This window comes from Bacillus rossius, chromosome 1 (genome assembly GCF_032445375.1).
Source record: "Bacillus rossius redtenbacheri isolate Brsri chromosome 1, Brsri_v3, whole genome shotgun sequence".
Lineage (NCBI taxonomy): Eukaryota > Metazoa > Arthropoda > Insecta > Phasmatodea > Bacillidae > Bacillus > Bacillus rossius.
This window is the reverse complement of record NC_086330.1, coordinates 304,375,439-304,399,117: the sequence shown is the minus strand read 5'-3', so window position 1 is coordinate 304,399,117 and position 23,679 is coordinate 304,375,439. Positions and strand designations below refer to the sequence as shown.

Here is a 23,679-nt window from a genome sequence, read left to right as displayed (position 1 = left end):
AGCGACGTGAAGTCCGTCCCGTTGTGGCACGCACGTGTCCGCCGATGCACGCAATGTCCCGCCTCAACAAAACCAAGAAAATACTTAATTACAATTAAATTAGTTACAATGACGACCGATAGCGTAACGCCCATGAACGTTAAAGTCCCGATCGCCTGGATCCAGTCTCACCAGTTCTGGCTCATGTCTCGCTGCCGCACTCGTCTCGCTGCCGCACTCGTCTCGCCGTGCGACCGCCTTCCTCGGCCGCCAGATGACTACTCCGTCGTTGCCCTGCGACTCTCGTCTCAGGATACGTCTGTCCTCTCCGGCCGCCAGATTCCGTCTCCCCTCTCCTGCCGTGCGTCTCACTCTCCGCCCGACCTCCCCCCACCTCCGCGACACGTGCAGCGCTCGGAGAGATTCCGGGTATTGGCCTCGGCTTCGTCGCCCCGTGACAGCAATTAAAATAATACTTTAGAAAGACATATAACAATAATAAAATTACAAAAATTAATGAAAAATAATACATAAAAACAATATATGACCCCTTATTAAATAAAAAATATGTTCTTAATATATACGAATTAAAATGTCACACTGCACGGTCAGGGGAGTATCAGGGGTTGGCGCAGCATAACGGACTTTATGAGCAGGGGAGACACTTGGGTCGACGTCAGTCCTTTTTAGATGCTTAATATTAGATATTTAGATATTTAGATATTTAATATCATTATTTCTTTGAAAATAAACAATAAATAGTTTATAGTTTCATAGTGTATTCACTTTAATATTAACGTTAGTGACATCGTGTCACATGGTAACGTCCGCTGCATCAATCGTCGGTAAGGGACCTCCACGAGCAACATAATCAGTGCCGCCACTGGAAGGGGCCGCGTTAGTGCCAGGATGGATATCCGAAATCGAAAACGGCCAGGAGTGCCACAGCACCATGTACCTCGTGCCAGTGAGAATAAACCTCTGTAATTTGTCATGAATTAATTTTTTAAATTTAATACTGTGTCCAGAGTAGCCCGAAGACCCAGGGATTCTTTCAGTCTGCATGCCTCTGCCTCTGGTCATGTGGCCGAACTGAACCCTGAGACCCACGCACTTTCTTACAGACTTAATTACTAAAGGGAGGCAGGCGGAGCTGTGTCATATTTATTTTATACTTACAATGAAATTTAAAACTCATAATCATAATCGAAATAATTGATTGTGAATATTTAAATAAGTATATATACTGCCGTCACCCGACCTCTGTGAAAGGTCCGGGGGTACCTGACGGGTGCTACGGGCGTCGCGATGCTCTTGCTGTCCGGAGGGGCGCCAGGCTAGCGGGCTGCTAGGCCATTGATGTTGGGTCGTGGGTACTCTGCCCCCGTGTGCCCTGCCAGGTACACGGCTTGAATCTAACCTGAATGGTTCTCCCTTGGTTGAGAAGGTCGCTCGGCAGTGTGGAGGACGGGAGATTACGGAAAATGATTGTATATGAGTTGGTGAGAATACATTTAATTTTGGAGTTTCACCGGGGGTCCACGTGGGTACACGGTACGCTCTACAAATACGCTCCGCGGTTCATTCCCGCTACAAAAATTCTCACCAACACTTGGCGACGTCTAGCAGTTACACAATTAACAAGAAAAAAACACAACACTACGTGACACTGAAATGGTTACCGCGGCAGTCTCACGGGACGTGGGTCGATGCTCGCTGGAGACGGCCAGCGCCGAAAGTTAAAATTTGCTTGAGGTTTTTGGGGGGGGGGGGGGGGGGGGCTCAATGAGCGGGCTCTTAATTTCGACGAAACACTTACGTGAGTTATACAATACGCAGCGCGGTATCACGATGAAGACGGTCGGGATAGGCCCGGTTCCGCAAAATACGCGCCGAGTCGACGTGGGCAGCAGTGAATTAATAAAAGGATTTAAATTTGAAGATTTAGTAGAGAATAAAAATAATCTATGAAACAAACTTGAATGCTGCCCACGGAAACACGTCTGTTCCCAGCGCGGAGTGGTTGGAGACCGGCCTAACATGTTCGCCTCGCAAAGAAGAGAAACTTTCTCTTCTTTGTGAATCGGCACCAAAAACTTATAATAATTTAATTGGTTATATGATGAGTAAAAAATATGCTCCAGGTGCTTGATTAAAATTCTGCACCTGGTAAATATTTGCCTAAGGATTAACAATTGTATAAATGGATTAATTAATTTAAAAATCGGCACCAATTTGGCGACTGTAAATTTAAATACAAATTGTCTCAATGTGCACTGTTTGGGTTTGAATTCCCTTAGTTTGGCTAGACCACTATCATAGGCAAATTAATCAAGGCCAGTAGCCGCTGTGGCTAGTAACGAGAGTTGTTTTCTGTTCCGTGCGAGCCGCGCATGCACGGAGTCTCTACGACGCACTTGCTCACTGTATGTGATTACTTAATTTCGTCCTAATGCCTTGTTTGGGCATTGTGTTCCGTAGTCGAGCCCCCGGGGTTTCGTGTCCTGTTGTTTTAATTCAGTTAATTGAGGTCACGCCCGGGGCGCTCGCTTGACTCAATCCGGCTGGGCGAGGGGCGCGCTCCGAAAACGGGATATGGTACTGGCGGTGCGGAGCACGGACTTAACGGCCATGGTCGGTACGACGTCAATACACAAATATCAAGAAGAGTTTGTGTTTGTTTGCAGGTTTTTTAAACAAATGTAAAAGTGTATTCTGAACTTTAAGAAATTTTAAAACATGATTTTCAAAATAAGTAAACTGTCACTATCGATATAAGATTACTAAAAACAATCCCCCTTACCCTTTCTCATCCTTAAAGTGTAATTTTGGTACTTCCTCGTGAAAATTTGCACAACTATCATTTCAAATAGAAATAATGTTACTGTCTTCATCTAATTGGGAAATATTTGTCTACAAAATTTATGAAAACAAATTACATCAGTAGGAACTAAAGAAGTTACTTATGTGTAAAATTTAATGCTTCTATCTATTTATTGTTTTTATAGATACAAACATAAATGTATTTAAAAAATCTTTTTTGTAATTATCTCAATCGTAATTTTTTAGAGTAGATGCTGTTATAATAATATGATATAAAATTCTGAAAATTGAATGTTTGAGGTCCACTCATTCTATTTGATGAATATAAACAGCTTTGCGATATTTTAAGTAGTTTACCAATAATACACAGTTTTGAACAGCTGATAATATTATGTTAGTTACATTTAAAATGCTGTCAATAGTTGTAATTCTTTGGTTGGATTTATGTAGCAACATTATAAAAACTTAATGTTTTTTTATCGGGACAGTACTATACAAAAACACTATTTGGAGTTTTTGTTTTTATTCCTTCAGATTAACACTTATTCAAGGAAATTACATATTTTATTATGTATCACAGAATTGTTTACAAAATAAACTATTTACAAAAATTCAGGTTAGGGATCGTCCATTAATCACGTGTGGTTCGAAACGGTTGATTTTTTGTGGGTGGTTGGGGGGGGGTCCGGGAAATATCACGAAATATCACAAGGGCTTGGAGGGGTGTAGAGATATTTCACGTGTATTTATTTTTTCGCGCGATTTCTACTAAATTGAAAATCGTTGCGAGACCTTGACTCGCCATAGCCAGGCAACAATATCCCCGCCCGGCTCGGCTTGCTGGTCGCCAGTAAGACTGTGATTTTGGCGCCGAATACATGCTGTGCTTGATTTTCCAGAATTAAATTAGATTAGGCCTATACCTATATTTAATGATAATATTCTGAAATTTTTAAAAAATATTTTATACCAAAAAAAGACACGTGATTTATTGAAATGGTGTTTTTATGGTTGTTTTTGCGGTTTTAGAAATTTATGGTTTGCCTTATTGGTCCTTGGGGGGGGGGGGGGTGGTGTCTGTCTAAAACCTCACCACATATCATTAGTGAGGAGGGGGGGTTAAAAATTTGCTAAAAAAACATCACGTGATTAATGGACAACCCCTTAAAGATAAGTATTTTTCCTTTTTTAAAAGTTGTATAATATTGTCTTTTTGTTGTCTTTTTTTAAGTTAGTCCTTTTTTAATGATCTTTAAGACAATATATTATTTAGATATCGCAAAAATTGTTTTGATTATGAATGCACTGTTATCATGCAACTGTATGAAGTGTGTGAATTTTAAATTCATTACTATACGTCAACAATATTTCAAATGACGAAAGAAAATCTGCGCCGAGTCCGCTCACTGTAATTTACGAGAATTTTGAATTTCACGTGCGTTCTACAGGATAAGCCGCTATGATCGCTGTAGTCGCAAATCGCGAGCGTTCAAATATTTTTCTACTACAATATTTGGATAATGGTTTTATTCAACTTATCTGTTTTCTATGGTATTATTATTGTGGAAAAATGGCCGCAATGGTATTGTTTGAATTATAAAAGACTATTGTACCTGAAAAATAGTTTCTTTTACATTGTGAGTAGCATCGAAATTGATATAATTTAATTTGTTTGCTCATTATATAGTATTTTTGGGTATTTATATTTTCACTTTGATGTACATTGAAAAGAAATCTTAGTATGTTTTTATAATATTGGCTATCAAATAATTGAACATTTTTGTCGTAAATTGTTTTCTAGGTTATGTTTTGAAAAAAAAATATCTATAGATTTTTTATAAGTATTTCTGATGTTGCACCACTTCCAAGGCCGCTGTGTTCTAGATGTAGTAATATTCGCTTGACACCAGAGCAGTCCAGGTTCGAATCCTAGCGGGACCGTACCTTGATTTTTCGCACGTTGGAAACGTGGCTGACGTTGTCCTTAGCCAATGAGTGTTCTTGGGGTACTTAATTTTTCTCCATCAATTCATTAAATTGTCCTGCCCTTTATTCTTATACCACCTCTTATTGTTCTTTATACCATGATTTTGATTTAATTCGTTTCTAATAAATCTCCCAAAGACACGTTTTTAATCCCAACTGTATTCTTAGAAACTAGTGGACCGAAGGGCTACGAATATTGGAGAAATTGTGAGGTGAAAAGCATTTAAATATAATAAATTAAATGAAAATTAGCTTTAACTAACATTAATAAAACTCTCACAACATAAAATAAGTTTCAATTTTTTAGTGTCTGGGAAAGGAATTAAAACCGAAAAAAGTTTAAACCTAATATTTTTTGTGTGAACGCAAAATATGTGGCTTTCTGCTTCTTGGCGGTCACATCTGTCTACTCTTATATATAATCCTATTATTAGTAAACAATTTAGACATTGAAATAGATGAACAATACAGGAAATGCTGCCAGTAGCTGGGTGAACTTTCTCCATTTGCCCTGGTACTGCTCTGGGAAGATATATATGTATTGTTATTGTGCTTCTAAAGTTCCTCACTGGTCTCTCAAAGGAGCTTTTTCAGTCTTGACTAGATTCCAAGAAAATTGAGAATGAGGAGAGCTTTGAAGAGCTTTGGAATAAAAGCTCGATATAGGGAAAAACTCATAAATACTAAAGTAGTTAAAAGTGTTTATGATTGTTAGAACATAGGCTAATCACACAGTGGCAAAACTGTAGAAGAGAAAAAAGTATCTAAAATAATGCATATTTATGGATTATACATGTACAAATAATAGTCATTTTTATAATATAAAGAATATTGGGAATATGTAGGCATTGCAATATTTCTGTTCTTGCTGTCAGTAAAATTTCAGAATATTTGCGGTAACTTTGCAATTTAAATACTTTTCTTCACTAATAATTATTTTATGAAGGTTTTTTTAGTTTTCCTACAATGAGATTTTATGGACTTTTTCGTTGCCTTTTAGTTCACCATTTTACAGAAGCTCTGCAGTAAATTGTAATATTCTTAATTCCATTAGGCATGCTGCCTGATGACGTGTGACATGTATCTGAGCAGTGGTGTGTGCGCGTGTGCAGTGATGGAAATCCAGGAGGTGGGCAGCAGGATCATGCGAGGCCGCGCAAGGGGGCGGGGCCGTGGTCGTGGTCGCGGCCGACCGCGCGGGCGGGGCAGAGGCAAGAAGGTGGTGAAGGTGGGTGCCTGCCGGTTGTCTCTTAACACATTTTTAATAATAATTATAAAATAAAAAAGTTTTTTAAGAGGAAGTCTTGTTTTCACTTTGAAATTCAGGACAATTTTTAAATTTTAAAAATATTAATGTTTCATCAGTAGAAATCTGTCAAAATTGGTAAATTTTCAGGAACTCTGATTCATACATTTTCTCCGGGTGAGAAATATAGACTATAGGTCTCCAGCATAATTGTAAAATCCAGTGTCAGTTTGGTTTTGCGTTTTGGTCGTCGATGATCTCGCTGTCGATGAGGTTCTATGCTAAAAAAATTAAAAATATAATTAGCACAAGTGTTTGATGCACACTGCCTTCTGGTGCCTGGACGCGTGGCTTGCTTCCAGACGGTGGAGAATGAGGATGTGGAAATGCCCCTGCAGGAGCTGGAGGCTTCTCCGGCTGCCAATGACGAGAACTTGCAGCCACCCAAGAGTGAGTCGATTCCCTTGGCCTGCTTGGTCCTGCGGTGCTGTGCGATTTCAGTCATTTCGCATAAGGCCTGGCCTCACTCACTGTGCTTCGTAAATGCATTGTCATGCCATTATTCTTTATCCAGGAAAATTTCTATGGATTTTCCATTTATTAAGCATTGTATTTTGTGTTCTCTAGCAAATTGTGTCAGAAAATAAATGCTACTTGTTATGGGTAAAGACAAGATTAATACTATGAATTGTGATAAAAGAAAAACTCCAAAAAATATGTCAATACACCAAACAGCAACCAAATACAAGTTAAGCCCCGAAACACAGCTAAGATAGTGAAATTAATAAGTATGTTTTATCATAACTTAACTCAAATAAAAAAAAGTAATCATTTAAAATTGTAAATTTAAAGAGTATTATTCATTTACATATAGTTTGTACCAAATAGTATGTACTAAATAGATTAAGATTTCATGACTGTCTTAGCTTAAGTTTCTTGAAAAAAGTTTATATGAAGAAAAAAATGCAAATAATAAAACTTGTTCCAAATTTAAGCATCAACAAAATTTTTTTCCACAAAATTTTATTGTATCTAATTGTTTTAATCTCCATATGCACTGCTGTGTGGCTGTTTCTTACTTCTTCCATTGTAGCCCCAAGCTCTTCCGACTGCTGACAGCTAAGGAAGATTTTAGTTGTAAAACTAAACAATCTGTCTCTAATTTGCGTTAGTTAAATGTCAGTTTTGACTGCCTCTTGAACCAAGGCAACACACGAGACAGGTTTAAAATGTCTTGGCAAAGGGGAAAGAAAGACAGAGAATGTGTTGGTGCGCATGCGTGCGCGTGTGTATGTGATAACCACTTCCACAACCATGACTGCGCAAGCGATAATAAAGAAAGCGTTGTCACAGCACTTAACTTCTGTGGCGTGGTGTATTGTTATAGTTATATCTAAAAAATCCTTTCATTTTCGTATTGAATTCAGTATCATATTTACGTTAGAACTTGTTAAAAGATGCCGTTGCACCGTGGATTTCATCATGCTTGCTCCTTTTAGCCTTTTTTTGGGTATCTTGTTTTTTTTTTTGAAGGTGTATGTTATTAAAATTAATTAATTAATTTAGTTTTGCAAACTTGTCAATTTCTTGTCAGAAACAACTGAACACGAACTTGGTATGAACATTGGCATATTTAGTTGTAAGGTCTAGGGAAGGAGGTTAGTTGGTCCAAATGTTTATTATGATACCCTCTATCATGGCCCTTTTTCTGGGAACAATCAGGAGTCATAAAAACTGTGTTTTACTGTATCCTGATATATTTAAGTATCATGTTTGTTAATAAGATACTATTTTTATGATTAAATAAAATTCAAAAAAAAAAATTCAAGCAATAACACCAATATCTCCTATTGCAAAATGAAATTGGTATAAAAAAAACCATAACGTCTTGTCTCTAGTTATCACCTAATTGTAAAATGTCAGGCAGATATTCAGAATGGAAGTTTTGCCTAACTTATTATGGCATGGTCACTCATTACTGGTTAATTTCAGTGTTGTCACATGTGGCTGATGCATACAACTGTATACCCATGATGAGCCCTCAGTGGTGGAGTGGAAAAATTTTCCACCCACCAATACAATCCAGGTTCAGTTCTCGGGGGTAAACACATCTGGTAATCATGGCGGACGTTGCTCTTGTTCCCACCCGTTCATTCTGTTGCACACTGGTCACACCTTAACTACCCATCGTCATCTCTAATGACCTCGATGTTCATTTAGCATGTTCCTTCTTCAGAACAGTTATTGAAATATTACTTCATGAAGGTCTGGAATTAAAAAAAAAAATTGCAAAGGTTGGTGGAAGCAGAAGTTTAGCAACAATTGTTTTATATATTAAGTTTTTTTTTAGTTTATAATGCTTATATGAATACGGGCCGGTTTTAGCCTTCCCATTAAACATGAAGGCAACCTTCGGTTAAGCTAACTTTCAGTTAAAGAACGAGTGGTGTATTATGACTCGTATTGAGCCGAAGGCTGGCTAACCAGAACCTGACAAAGTGTGTAGTGTAATATTGGATGTTTTGGTAATAAAATTAATTAGAATTTGGTTACATTTTTTTGTTTAGTGTTGCAAGACCTCTCTCTCTGGCAGTCTGATAGCTGTTTGTTTAAATTGTGATTTCTAATTATGATGACTGCAAGAAAACAGAATTACATCAAATGGAACAAAAAAAAAACTACTTTGACACCTAACGTTCTTTGCGTTAATCAATAAAATAACAATTTAAGACACAAACCATGTCAGTTTTCTTGTTTTCAATGATACTCTTGTATTTAAAAGCATGATCTCTGTTAGGTTATGTTATATGTAATGCTCTACCCAAAACAAAAATACAGATAGAGAAAAAAGTTTACTGCTACAGAACAACTGTTCTTTTCTGTTGTATTGTTTAATTTAATAATTCATTCATGTAGACCCTGCCTCTGGAAACTACATGTCAATTTTCATTTCACTGCTGTGGGTTTTTTTGTGTGTTGTTTTTATTTCAATGATTTTTCTCACACTTGTTACTCGCATGGCAGGAATATAATGTAGGTTTGTAAGATTGGAAAGGGAAGAAAGGATAAAATTTCTTTTCACATTTAATTGTAATCTGGCGAAATTGACCCATGTCTGGTGTTGTTTGAAGTGTATTTCAATCCCAGCATATGTCTACTTTATTACGAATAAATTTACCTTGATATACCTACCACAGATTTTGATGGTTGATTTACAAGCTATGTCTCACAAACACACAAATTTTATAGGTTCGAATAACACTCATTTTCCAATTTTTAAATGATTACACATGTTGCTAAGCAATCATATGCAAGTTTATTATTATGGTTTTTATTTCCTTTGAGATTCATTAAAGATAAGTATAATATACGAGGCCTACCTACATTATCTCTTCACATAATTTTTAACCAAGCTTTGATAAATGGAATGAAGAAGCATTTTGTGTGCACTATTACATTAGTTCATAGAATCCTGCATTAAACCCCACAGGAATTTCTCAAATAGTTGTCATCACTATCACTAACTAACCTCATCTGATATCTCAACATATACTTTTCTTTCTAATCAGGAAGTCTGTCATGTCCGTCATTTTTTGTTTCGCTGGGATCACAGATGTGTGGAATGAGATGGGTTAGGAAAATATTTTAACTGTGTGGCATCCATTACATTGCGCCTGTTGGGCTGTTGTGAATCCAGCATGAGGGGATAATGAATGTCATGATTGTGTCGTTGAGCAAGCTCTGTAGCAGCTGACTGTTCCCAGTCGATTTGGAGGCCGACATATCGCAGCTAGAGGCGCCCACCTTCACGACCATCAACCGCGGCCCGCCCGAGCCCATGCTGCGGCTGCAGTGGGACCACCACGTCAACCTGATCGGTGACAAGGTGCTCAACCCGATGATCCACTGCTGCGACAAGTGCGAGAAGCCCATTCTCATCTACGGCCGAATGGTAGGTGGCACTCCTGATGCCGTTTCTTCCAGTTACTGAGGGTTTGCTGCCTTCCTATGTTCCCTGGAATCTCGTTTCAGCGTACTTTAAGAAAACCATAAGTTTTGGTACCTGATAATGAAACTGGTTCTCTATGGGTCACGAAAGTCATTTTAAAAGTAACACAACTGGAGTCTGCTTGTGAAAGACTAGAGAAATTCCTGAAATAAACAGTAAGGGTACTGGAAGTCATGAAAATTACTTTTCTATCAGCCTTTTGTTAACTTTCATTTGGTTTTAAGACATCTCACTTCTTTTTAAAGTGGCACATTAACTATTAATAGTTGGACAGATCTTTTTATAGTGTGTTTAATTTTGCTTGTATCAAGAAGTGACCCATATAATATAAAAAAGTTGTAAGAAAAATTTTTTGGACGGTCCTGAAAAATTTATCACGGGTCAATCCATTTTAAATCATCCAGGGGTCTACACCCCACCCCCTCAGATTTTCTTGAAATTTTTTTTACAGCACCTATGAACAAATATAACAACGCATGTTTTTTATTTTGGCCAAATTTGCTTTAGTTTTTATTTTATAAGTTTTTTTAGAAAATGGTGCATTTTAACTGTTCTGTTATTTGAGGTGCAAGATGAAAAAGGCACTTTTCAGTAAAAATTTAATTGAGAAGTTATTATTTAATACTAACTAATGAATTTTACAATTCTTACTTGAAATTTCATCAGGGTTACGTGTAAATCGTTATCAAATCAATAGTTAGAATAATTATATTAATTTTATTATTACACATAACAAATAGCTTATACACTTTAGGCTAATGAAACTAATTATATATAGTTTTAATTTTGTAAAGCTTACTACTTAGGATTATTAGGTAACATTCAAGTGTCGAGTAGGTAGTTTAAAGTGTGTTAAAAATTATAGGTATGAATAAAATTATTTAATTTTTTGGCTTACCTTTTTTTTGATATGAAACTTAATATTTCCTTGGCCAGGCAGCATTAATGTTTTTAACATTTTTTTTTAGAAAGTTTGAGCATCATTCGTCCAACTTGAGCACTTTATTGTGGAACATCTATGGAGCAAATTATGTTTGTAAAAGGGACCCAGCACTTATCCTCTCTTCCAACATTTCGGTTTTCTGGCCAAAAAAATGTATGTGATGGCCAGTAAGGGTGCATAAAATTGATATAAGCATCTTTATTATCATCATCAAGCTCCAAAATGAGTCCAATGAAGCACTTATCTTTATACACACAGCCTATGTAGGTATTTGGTTGGAAATTTGGAAGTTCTAGTTTTTGCGATAAACTATACCTCGATGAAAAATCTTTGTCACTGCTTATCCGTTTTGCTGCTATTACAGTATTAGATAGTGGTTGGAAAAAATGGAAAGATCTTGTGCCAGGTACAGTTTTATGTTCACTAAAATGCTGAGTCAACTTTGGTTCTACATTTTCTACACTATCTATATTAATGAATTGAAATATTATTTTTGAAAAGTGTTTGCTACAAAACTTAAACATTTCTTCTGGTGTGCAAATTTGGTGTTTATATGGTCTTTGGAGGTTGGCTCTTGTAACAGATTGTTTAACTGAGCCACCTATACCATCGCAAGCACATTTTCCATAGCTTGTGGCATGAAAAGTCCAGGAAGCTTTTAGACTAAAATCTGCTTCATGAAAACAAAGATTGACTAAACTCTTGAAATTTTTGTATTGTGCAGCACAGCCATCTGTGATGTATTCTACTGTTGTTACTTTTGGTTGTTTTGCTTTCATGTAACTGCACATTCTGCTTTGTACTTCATAAACAAAGTTTACATCATGTTTCATGTAATCTGATAAAAAGCAAAATGATTGCTGTGAAACAGAGGAGCTATCATTGTCTCTGTAATAAACTACTACTGGATGTAGTGTGCAAGATGCATGGGACCAATGTAAACTTTGAATCTCATCTTGAAGGATAAATCCGTAATTTTCAGAAAAATCCATAAAGCCGCCTGATTTGTTTTAACTTGCCCCTGTCTGCCTGGCAACCCCCCCCCCCCCCCCCCGCCCCTTTTCACCAACAATTTTTTTCTATGGTCATGTGACTAACTGGCAAGAAGAAATAATAACTTTCCACCAAGGAAAAAAAAATTAAATACAAGGAAGGAGGGAGAAGGGGGCCTCTCCAGCAGATGGAGAAATACATGTGTGCGGGGAAGGGGAGGGGGGGTGGCAGTGCTGTAAGGTTTACATTCCAATAGCTGAGAAAAAATATAAAGACTTCTCTTGTGCTCAGAATTCTACTGAAGGAAAATATATGGTGCAATCCAAATTCGAGGGCTCTTAGCATGAAAAGGATTATCCAGGGTTTTTACATAGGTGGATTCTAATTAACATGGATAATCAAGAGTTTACTGTAAATGTAAATCTCAAGTAAAAGAAGGTTAACTAATTTTAAAGTGTACACAAACTATGTGTAATGTGTAATAATAAATAAATAAAATTAATATGATTGTTCTAACTATTGATTTGATAATATTTTAGAGCTAACCTGCATATTTTCAGCAATATAATAATTTTTTCCCTTTTTATCAAATGATAACATCAAATACCCATGAATTTTATTTTATACTATTATAGTACTTTTCATCCTCTTTCAAATGAGACATTTCTCAGCCTCATTGGATCAGCCAGAAAAAAGTTATGAACATTTACGGAAGTCGCTGTACAGATGAAAAAAATTACAGAGCGCCAACTTTAAAGAGTGAAAACAGGGTTTAATATGTGTCTAATGTTATTTTTAACCTGATTTTTGGAATTCTGATGAAATTTCAATTAAGAATTGTAAAATTCATTAGTTAGTATTAAATAATAACTTCTCAATTAAATTTTTACTGAAAAGTGCCTTTTTCATCTTGCACCTCAAATAACAGATTGGTTAAAATGCGCCATTTTCTAAAAAAATTATAAATTAATTAGTTTTGGGCCGATTCCTAAAATATGCCGATTCCGATTCCATTTTTGATTCTTAAATATCCTCAGAAAAAAAAGGTTGTTTATGATTTTAAAAATGTAATTGCGTTGTTTTTCATTTTCTGTGCAGAAATTAACATTATATACAGCTTATATAATGTTAAAAAGTATGTTCATTACCATCAAGTTACGGTACCTTGAATTTCTAGCACAATTTGGCCTTTTAACCTTTCATAATTATAGTTAGACGAAACACGTGTTCAAACACTGCCAATAATCAAAGATGTCTTATGTCGTAAATTGTAAATAATGTTATAACTTAACCAACTTTAGATACCTTACATTATAAACTCAATTAATTCATTGTAAAAAAAGAGGTTTGTACGGTTAGGTTAAGAATTTTATTTTCAAGCACAACTAAATAATGATCCAAATAAAATGACAATATAACCTCGTTTATACATATTTCAAGGAGCCAGAGCAAAAAAATAAATAAAGAGGGAAATGTAAAAATAAAACTTTATTATTTCATTATGATGGAAATGACAAGAAACAAATATGCACCACAGTAATAAAATGTCAGCGATGCTTACGTTTTAATATATTATCTAGAACCTAATTTGCTCACTTGGTGAAAAGAATAAATCCATCCAGTCTTGCAGTTCTTCACAACTGTAAACAGAAAATAAATTTTCGGTTCTTGAGTAAGAAAGTTCTGTGCATGTTTTAGCATCTCAAAATTTCCACATTTTATGGTGAGATTTTCTTACACAAAATATTTAAACTCTTCAAATAATTGCGTGTTAACATTTAATTAATTTCAGAAATTTATCGGAAACAATTCTGTTAAACTAACACAACTACTTTTAAAAGATTGTTTATTTTTGGTAATAAAAATTTACGAACGTTTCATCAGCAATGTTTGGAAATTCAGATTAGCCAACTGCCTTTTCAAAATATATCTAATGTAAAACGAGCATCGCTGAACACGCACAAGAACGCAAATTTACAGCACTTTTGTTATGTTGCTTTTAAACTTATTTTAATATGGTCGCAGTAATCCACTGTGAATTTGGGTAAAATCTCATTCAAAAATTATTTCATTTTAATTCTTTAAATTTTAAAGTGCAGAGATGTGAAACATCTTAATTTTCACGTTCACGTCAACAAAGATTTGGTTCATGGCCGTATGGTTTACCATGGCAGGTAGCACAAACAAAAAATTAGGTTGTTTACAATGGCAAATGTAGCTGCCATGATCAAATAGTTAACGTTTACATTATTTTACTTGCCGTTTACATTTACATAATTTTCTTTAAACATTTTTGGTTTTGTCTAATTATTTTTGAAGGTTTACTATTAAATGCAGTGCTGCTGCAACGTAATTTCCGAAAAATGCTTTCGCTTTTAAAGCGGGAAAGTATATACTGCATTTGTACTGTAGGGAAAATGGCGGTGCAAGTAAATAAATACGTTAATCACCGTAATTCGTAAATCAGTTCGTAAAAAAATATTGTATTATGTAGTTTTAAAATATATTTGCATGCATTTTAATATTTTCTTACGTTGCGTAGGAGATGTATTTTGCAAACTTAAAAACAATGCAGGAATCGGTCATGGTCGATTCCAAAACCATTGTATTCTGAATCCCACAATTATACTGGAATCGGTGGAACCGACCGATTCCGGAATCGGAATTGACCCATCACTAAAATTAATAACTGAAGCGAATTTGGCCAAAATAAAAAACACGCGTTATATTTGTTCATAGATGCTGTAAAAAAAATTTCCTAAAAATCGGAGCGGGTGGGGTGCAAAATTTTGTTTTCTCTGAATGATTTGATTTGGAATGAATGATCCTTAGTCGGTTCACCAGGTATTTTTTAGACTGAACTGTTAATTTTCTTGTAGGGATTTGGAAATATAATTCACTTTAAAATGAGAAATCCTAAATATTTAAGTTTTTCATAATGAGTTTCCACTGTTTCCATTTCTTTAGATGGTATAAATTTTAATTATTAATCTAGGCATGGTCAGGCAGAGAAATTTGACTTCGGGCGGGTAATTGTCCAAAATTTTCGGGCTCGGGCAATCTCGGTCGGGCATCAAAATCAGTTAATGAAATAAATTTTGAACATAAAATAGTCGTACTTAAGTTTGCATTGACAAACCTGAACTGTTTTTATTTATTTACTATACCGCACTGATATGAAAGTTAAACATTAAACTAAAAAATAGAGTGCATATTAATCTTGGAAATAAAGTGCTTATTAACTAAATTGTGTTTGGGTAGCTGCTTGAAGGTTCATTGTCACTGTTGATTGTTTGACCTACACTTCCACTGGTATCCATTTTGGTAAAATAATGACATGAATTAAATAGAAACAATTCACAACCACTTTCTGTAAATGCCACGCAACTACAATGTGTGTAATTAAAGTCAGCTTATAATCCATCTTGCACACAGCAAGCAGATCCACCGGCCTTGAACACTACTTTGTGACTATTGAGCAGTGAGCATCCGCCGTGCGTACGCGCGCGTGTGTGTGTGTGTGAGAGAGAGAGGCGGGCGGCGACCAGCTGCATCGTTAGTCAGCCAGCGAGAGTAACGGTAAATGTTGACCTTGACCACTTCCGCTTGCTGCAGGGCTCGCTCTCTTATATCTGTCTCCCCCTCCCACAAACACACTTGCTGACCGGGCACCTTCTTTATCTTATCTCTCACACACACTCACTTCACCGGCTGGTGCCGGGACGGCGGCGGCGTGGCATGTTCCTGCAGCTGCCGCGCGTTCCAAAAAAAAGAAGCTTTGTTTACTTGCGCCGTGCGGTATTGCCGTTTTCCAAGGTGCCCGATATTTTCGGGCACTGAAATACCAGCCCGGAATTTCGGGTATACTTGATACCTGAAACACTGCCCGAAATTTCGGGTACCCGACCATCCCTATATTAATCCAAATTTTTCATTCTTAGTCTCATAATTAACAACCAGGCACAAGACTTGAACAGCTGGGAGGAAATTATTTACTACTTCACGTGGATGACTGCATGTGTTTTGATAATTACAATGAAATATTTTTCCTTCATACATGAGAAAAAGTATATATTACATAATATATTGGGGTAATGAAGGTAACTTAATTCACTGATGTAGCCTTATTAATCAACAGCCAAATTGCACTATGGTTTTTGTTCTGCTTAGAGATGAAAATATTCTTAGAATATAATTCCTGTGGTGTTTGTGAGACACTTAATGGTCATTTTTATCTTACATTTTATTTTTAATTTAATTATAATCTAGCATGAAGGGCTTTATTAGGTATTGATAGGGGCCTGTTCTTTTCGCGATCGCGATTAAACGACGATAAACGCGAAATCACCGTTAAATACAGTTTTTACGCGAAATTTTGTATTAAAACGCGAAATCGCAGTGTTTTTACGCGAAATTTAAATACTGGGTAAAAGACTTGTCTCGTCAATGGTAAACATACACCGCAACATGGCCGCCAAACATTAATCATAAATGCACTAAAGCAAACAAAAGCTTACACACGCTCACGTTATAATGTTAAACCCAAAAATATACTGTAAAAATACGCAAAACTACGGCGTTTATTTTCCTTTCCGGCATAATGTTTGGATAGATAAGACAAACAGGCGAAGTTTTAAAGCGTACGCACACAGCTCGGGGCACTGACGTCAGCTTGGAACAGCGACACCGGATAAATACAAAACCAAGCAGATGATTGGGCGAACGGTGTTTGGAACAGCCTTACGTGTGGCCATATCACGTCAGCCGGGGGCGCTGGCATATAGTTGGAACAGCGTCGTAGTATCAAGCAGATTAAATAGCGCCAAAAAGTGGAAAAATGTAAACAAACATTAATTTTCGAATGGTGTGACGATGATGACTAGTTGGCCAACAGTTTTTATAGATTTTGTTGGGTCGTTACAACAACGCGGAAATACCATAACGCCGAATGTCAAAATTGACCACAAAGCCGAAATAACAACTGAATGAATTTGTGTGTGTTTCTTAAATCCTTACCTTACTTACCTTACCTAGCCTAGCCTATCCTAACCTAGCCTAGCCTATCCTAACCTAGCCTAGCCTATCCTAACCTAGCCTAGCCTAACCTAACCTAACCTAGTCTAATCTAACCCAACCTTTGTGGCAGCCCTGTAATGACATTTTTCGGCGTTGTGGTACACAGCAGTTTTCTAGCTGTCGTCGTTGTGATCAATTTGTCATTTCGGCGTTGTGGTGCGTCCTCGATTTTGTTAAAGGAATTAATAGTTTTCCAGATTAGTTTATGGGAACGAACTAATAATCAGTGTCTAAATCAATAGTATTGTCATATATATGTAACCTATTTGTTTAGGCTTTAGGGTATTCAGTAATGAGTAGGTTCAAGTAAAATTATTTAACTTAAATAATTTTAGATATATTTACGGTAACACACACTTTTTTTTTTAGTTTTTAGCACCCCTTTTGTGTTTTTAAGTGAATTTTAGCAACACTTTTGTGTTTTAAAATGAATTTTAACACCGCTTTTGGTAATTTTTAATGACGAAATCTGAAAATTTTATTTACCACTTTCAGGGGGCCCTAGGTATTGAATATGAAGATTTTTGAGTTTCAGTGTAAAGGCATTTAGCTGTTCACCATTCCAAGAATGTTGTTTTCGACAATTGCTTAAAGCCATGTCGAGCCATAGAGTGTAATGTAGGAGTTGAACTGGAAGTGTTTGCTTGTATTTGAAAACTCTTAAGGTGTTGGGGCTTAAATACAGTGGTGGATACAGAAAAAACTCAAGGGGAAAAAGGGGGGGGGGGGTGGCACTAAAAACTATCTTGAGCTATGGGTGTATTAACAAATCATCAAGTCATTTCTAGCAAAATATTAAGTTTTTATCTGTAATAATGAAGTCGTTCTGGATAAGCGTATGAATACATTTGAATGTGCATTGTATAACATAGTCGGCAGGAGCGCCCTCCCCTTGTTTTTGACCACGCTTGGTGCTGGGCTGCCCCTATCTTGGTGGGCGGGTGGGTACGCGTATTATATTTATCTGCCACAGCTTAATATTAAGAGGGTAGTTTTATAAATTACACTAGAGTCCCGTTATAGCGAGGTGTCACGGTTCCGGGTTTGATCCTCGCTATAACCGTGTCCTCGCTATAACCGAATTGGACAAATTTTGGCCCCCAAAAAATAAAAATTAACCGAAAATAGCATAAAAATTGTGTTTAAACCTGTATAATTGGAAAATAACAGGTTATATTAACGAAATATTAATTTCTGTGAGCAGATGTGTGAATTCTCTTTAAAACGATACCCCATAAGTACGGATGCGATCACCGATTGCGTCAAAATAACCAGAATACCCTACCACGCCACGTAAGTGTAGCATCTCAGCCCGCGGCCGACGCAGCATTGTCCTGCTATCTATTGCCGACGCAGGCAGTCTGCTGGCGGCCATGTTGGTTCGGGATGTTGATAACAGGTGGTGCTAGTGTAGCGCGACGATTTAATTCCTTACAAAATAGCAGAAGTGCGGCTGCGGCAACGCACGTACGCCTCAAACGAAATAGTCGCTGGAAAACTATACTTTTTCATTTAAAGAAACCTGTCAACTTTTTTAGAAAATAAATTTGGGATTAAACTCAAACCATCACCACCCCTTTCCCGGACAAATACCCCAACAACTGACCGAAACAAAAGTTACAAGAAAACTGTCCTAGCGATTCGGAAATAAATACGGTAGTGCCTACTAGAGGTGTAAAAGTAACGAAAAAATGTGTACCCGTATGTATACGTTACTATAACAATTAGTACTCGTTACTATCGTTACGTTACTCGTTACTTCTGATACCGCATAATTTGCTATGTTATGTTGCAGCAACGAATCCAGTCGTATTGCGTACGCGTGCAGTATGACGTCGTGTAAATAATAATAAATAGAATATAAACAATTAATAGTTTTTGTTAACCAAGAAACAATTAAATCTCATTAGAGCAGCTTTTTAATATTATCTCTTTTAAGATAACAACAAAAAATGTGAAAATATACGCGATTATAAAAACAAAAACATACATATTTCTAATTTGTAAAAAATACTTTCTTACGTTGTTTCTGTTCCAATATCAAACTTTGTCTACACACGGCACAGATAACTAACGGAAGTTTGATAAAATAAAGAAAGGACGGGATTCTATTTTTAAGCCACGCACTTAGGTGGCGACTGCACGGCTGAAGAATGTGACAGGCGTCAACGGCAAGATGTCTAGTGGCGAGCGAGAGGGGTGGAGATAAAGCAGACAAATAACAAAAGCGCGCTTCAAGCAATCACGCCGTAAATTCCTCAAAAATACCTCGTTATAGCCGTGTTCTTGCTATTAACGTGCTCGCTATAACGAGATTCTACTGTATTTGGCTTTATGTTTTGGTTTTATGCTTACAATTAATATTGGATTCATAACAAGACTACTTTTTATGATTTGTAAATGATGTTATTAATAAAATAATATATTATTTTATGGTCTTAAGAAATTTGAGAAATAATCTGTATTCCAGCCTGAGCATGAACTGAATCATGAGGTACAGTAGACTTTTGACAGACTGACATCCAACAGTCCGCATTGCCCGATGTTCTGGTACCAGTGAGAAATGTACGACCTTAGGTCAACTGAGCGAACTCAAGCTAAAATCAAGCTATAATTTTTTAGCTAAGGTCGAAAAAGCTTTTACAGAATGCACGTAAGTAGCAGTCGGAAGCACAGTGCACGGCCCAGAATCGCTTGGAAGTGATCGGCGTGCTTCGCCTTTCTTTAGCAGAACTTGGCGATCGTTGACAGTAAATTTAGTTTTGACCTGTGTTTAAGTTTAAATGTTTATTATTAAGTTCCCGTTAAACAGTATTTGCTACCAAACACGCATCTTGCAGATGTAATTGCTCTACAACTTAGTATTTAGCAATCGCTAGAGACCTGAAAAAAGTGCGGTTATTTTTTCTCAAAAGTGGTGTTATTATCTCCAAAATTCGTGATATAAAAGCGAGGTTATTTTATTTAAAATTTATTTTTAATTTGACATTGTGGATGTTTCAAATGAAGTATTCTAAGTATTCTGAAGTATGTCTGATTATTTGATTAAACAACAGTGTTATTTTTACTTTTGAATCCATATGCTGATAACTAGAGACACGGAAATTTAGCGAATCGCGATATCGCGAAATAACACCGCAATTTACCTTAATTCGCGACAAAACACCGAAATCACACAGCATCGAGAAATAAAACTGATATTAATATTTTGAGTATTTTGTGCTAAGATAATAATTAGAATCTGGCTAATGAATTAGACCACCCATGCAAGACATCGCGAAAAACAAGTAAACACGACGTTGACGGCACATCGCCATTTTTCTAAGTTCCAACATGGCCGCTTTGTAGTAGTGAAAGTAAATAATGATTTACAGTATTCCCGTCACGTAATCATGACAATTTGAAATGAAAGCAGTGCAGTAACTACATTCATAAACAAATTAAAAAAGAGAAAAACGTACCTGAGCATCAACACAAAGTTAATAAAAAATACCGGCGATGTTTTCAAAACAATTTAGCTGCCATGATTTTCAACCCACTTCTTTGCTGCAAACTGTCGCCTTACAGCTGTATTTACACATTAATCTTGTAGAGAAATATAAATTTTTAATTCTTCCTTTCATGTTGAACGGTTAACAACCTCGTGCTTTCAACTACGTTTGACTGGCTTGGCAACCTACTCGTAAACATGAACACATGGCACTACGCCGATTGATAAGCAAAATCAGTGACCTTTAACTGCCGTAACTACACTTCACAGCAAATGCAATACGACCGCAGAGCAAGTGAATACGGCATCAACGGGACAAAGAAAAGCAGCAAGAAATATTACAAGAATACTAAGTTGAGACATGCCAAGGCACCGGGTGAAGCGGCACCGGGCCGTGCCGAGGCAGCGCGCTAGGCGGCACCGGGCCGTGCCGAGGCAGCGTGCTAGGCGGCACCGGGCCGTGCCGAGGCAGCGCGCTAGGCGACACCGGGCCGTGCCGAGCTGTTTCAAGCCTACAATTTTTATTTGCCAACAGTATTGACTTTAGAGTGCAGTATAAGCCGTGCCACTATTATTTAGCCAAGCAAAACTTGCCTATCTGCCATCCTTTTGTTTGTAATGTGTACAGTGTCAGAAGAATGCCTGAAATAATCAGTTTATTTTAATAAGAACTACGTGAGATAATAGCTAGGGCATCATGCCAAAGCCTAAGGTAACGCCTCAGGTCAGGGCTGCCCAGTTTAAATGTGATGGATTTTATGTCACAGACAACATTCTTATGTGCAAGTTTTGCAACTGCAGGCTAGAGCATGAAAGGATGGATACTTTAAAGAAACACCTTGAAAGTGATCGCCACAAGAAGCTGAAACTTGGAAGTTTATGCAAACGGCAACTATCACTTCAAGAAACACAAGAAATCGCAAAAAAAGCCAAAACTGACAAGGAATTGTTTGTGAGAAGCATGACAGAAGCATTTGTTTCTGCAAGCATTCCACTGGAGAAACTTGACCATCCCAGTTTACGAACTTGGATTGCTAGTAATGTGTCTGGAGGTGGAGATTTGCCTAGTGCTGACACCTTGCGAAGAAAGTATGTCCCATTAATTGGTGAGAAAATGAAAAAGGAAATTAAGGAAAATGTTAAAGATGAAGACTTAATCATATTGTGCGATGAAACTACAGACAAAGGAGGGAATTGTGTTTTTAATATTCTCTTCAAGCCACTCAAACCCTCTTCAGTTAATAATGTGCACTTGGCAGCTTCAGTGATTTTGGACACTGCCAATTCAACAACATGTACTCAGGCCATACTTGAAACCTTAAATACATATGAAGTGAAGTTTGATAACTGCATTGCGATTGTTACAGACTCGGCTGCGTACATGAACAAATGTGCAAATACCCTTGTTGGAGTTATTGGTGAACATTTGATACATATTCAGTGCTGGGCGCACAAAATTAATCTGGTAGGCAGTACTTGGCAACGTACTCTTAGTGAGTTAAACAGTTTTGTAGTGAATGTCAAAAGTGCTTTTTTGAACACAAGAAAAAGGAAACATGCTTATCTGTCGTTCCTTAGGCAGAAGCATGAAGATCGTAAGGAAGTCAAGCAATTTCCAATGCCAGTACCGACACGTTGGAACTCGTGGTTCAAGGCAGTTGTTTACATTGATCAATATCTAGATGACATAGTTGAATTTATGAATGAAGTTTCTGACTGTATCAATGCAGGGGTGAATTTCATGAATGACATGTCTAAAGATCAACTTCAGGAAGTCAGAATACAAGCTTGTTTCGTCAGTGAAAATTGCCCAAAATTGGTTGCCTTAGTAGAATTATTGGAAGGTAACTCTTTCCCAACATCCCATCTTCTCCATCTCAAATTGGAGGATATCTGCACCAAGCTGGAGATGCTCAAGGAAGGAATATTCTCACCTGCTTTAAAGCAAAAACTTTCAGTTCTTCGAACTGTAAAACAGGCTGAAGTAACAGCTAAATTGAAAACAGCTGCTCAAAAAAGCGAAACTAAGCTCAAAACATTGATGTCCACAGATCCTGCCAGAAATATTTTCAAAGCATGCAGTGAACTATTAAATCCAAGGCACCTCACAGTTCGATCCATGAACGAAAAGGACATAGAAAATTTAATGTTTAAATTGCCAGCTTTCAAAGAACCACGTTTGCAAACACCAAGTATTATTGAAGGTTTGACAGTCCTGAAAAGGGTAGTTTCAGAACAGTTACGAGACGCACACACACAGACTGTTGATCTGTGTCAAATTCTTTGTTCACTTAAAGCAGAATATCCTGAATTTGCAACATTTGCTTTAAAATTACTATGGTTGCCTCCAACCAATGTTGATTCAGAGAGGTCTTTTTCTACATATGCTTGCATAGTTAGCGACAGAAGAAGAAATCTCAAACCAGAAAATGCTGAAGTCTATACAATGGTGTCTTTCAACTAAACATTGTTATTTTACATTGAAATTATTGCTTTCCAATTGGGACATTTGAAACTGTATTTATTAATTAACAATTACAAAGACATATGCTTAATATTAAGCAATGCCCTGCAGCTGTAAACCAGCCTATTAAAGTTTTTTTTTTTTAATCTAGGTGTCATGTAAAGTGAAATGCTCAAATATGTGTAGTTTATTTGTACAGGAATCTTACTTTTTTATGTTTGTTAGTAAAATTCAATATGTATAGTTAATACATTCTTTTAAAATTTGTGGTGTCGTTTGAATATGTAGTTCATAAAACCATTCTCAAAAGTTAAACATGAAAAACCAAAACAGCGAAATAAAACCGAAATTTGATTTTTTCAAAACGAAATTTAAGGAAAAATAAAACCACTTTTACGGGACTCTACTGATAACACACAATTGCATAGAAAATAACAAATTTAAATCATCATTTAACAAATTAAGTACTTACTGAATACAAGAAATTTCACTAAAGGAATTTTGTTATAGAGCACTTTAAAAATGGAAAGGCTAGGGTTAGTATAATGCTGCACTATTCTGATAGTGATAATAAATATTTACAAAAAAATCGCACTGTAAGTTACTTGTTAATTTTGGTCACCAAAAGAAAGCGTGGTGAAAATTTCAATGTTTTTTTCTTTAAGGTTTT

At 36.6% G+C, this 23,679-nt stretch overlaps 1 protein-coding gene across 1 annotated transcript in view; it reads left to right on the top strand.

Moving 5' to 3' along the window:
* The first annotated feature begins 4,354 nt into the window (after positions 1-4,354).
* Positions 4,355-23,679, top strand: part of LOC134527848 (E3 ubiquitin-protein ligase Hakai-like) — a 35,620-nt gene continuing 16,295 nt past the window's right edge. Inside the window, exons 1-4 of the mRNA XM_063360803.1 lie at positions 4,355-4,439; positions 5,901-6,016; positions 6,397-6,484; positions 9,799-9,986. Coding sequence (XP_063216873.1) covers positions 5,903-6,016; positions 6,397-6,484; positions 9,799-9,986 — 390 coding nt within the window. The 5' untranslated portion in view covers positions 4,355-4,439; positions 5,901-5,902. The remainder of the gene's footprint in view (positions 4,440-5,900; positions 6,017-6,396; positions 6,485-9,798; positions 9,987-23,679) is intronic.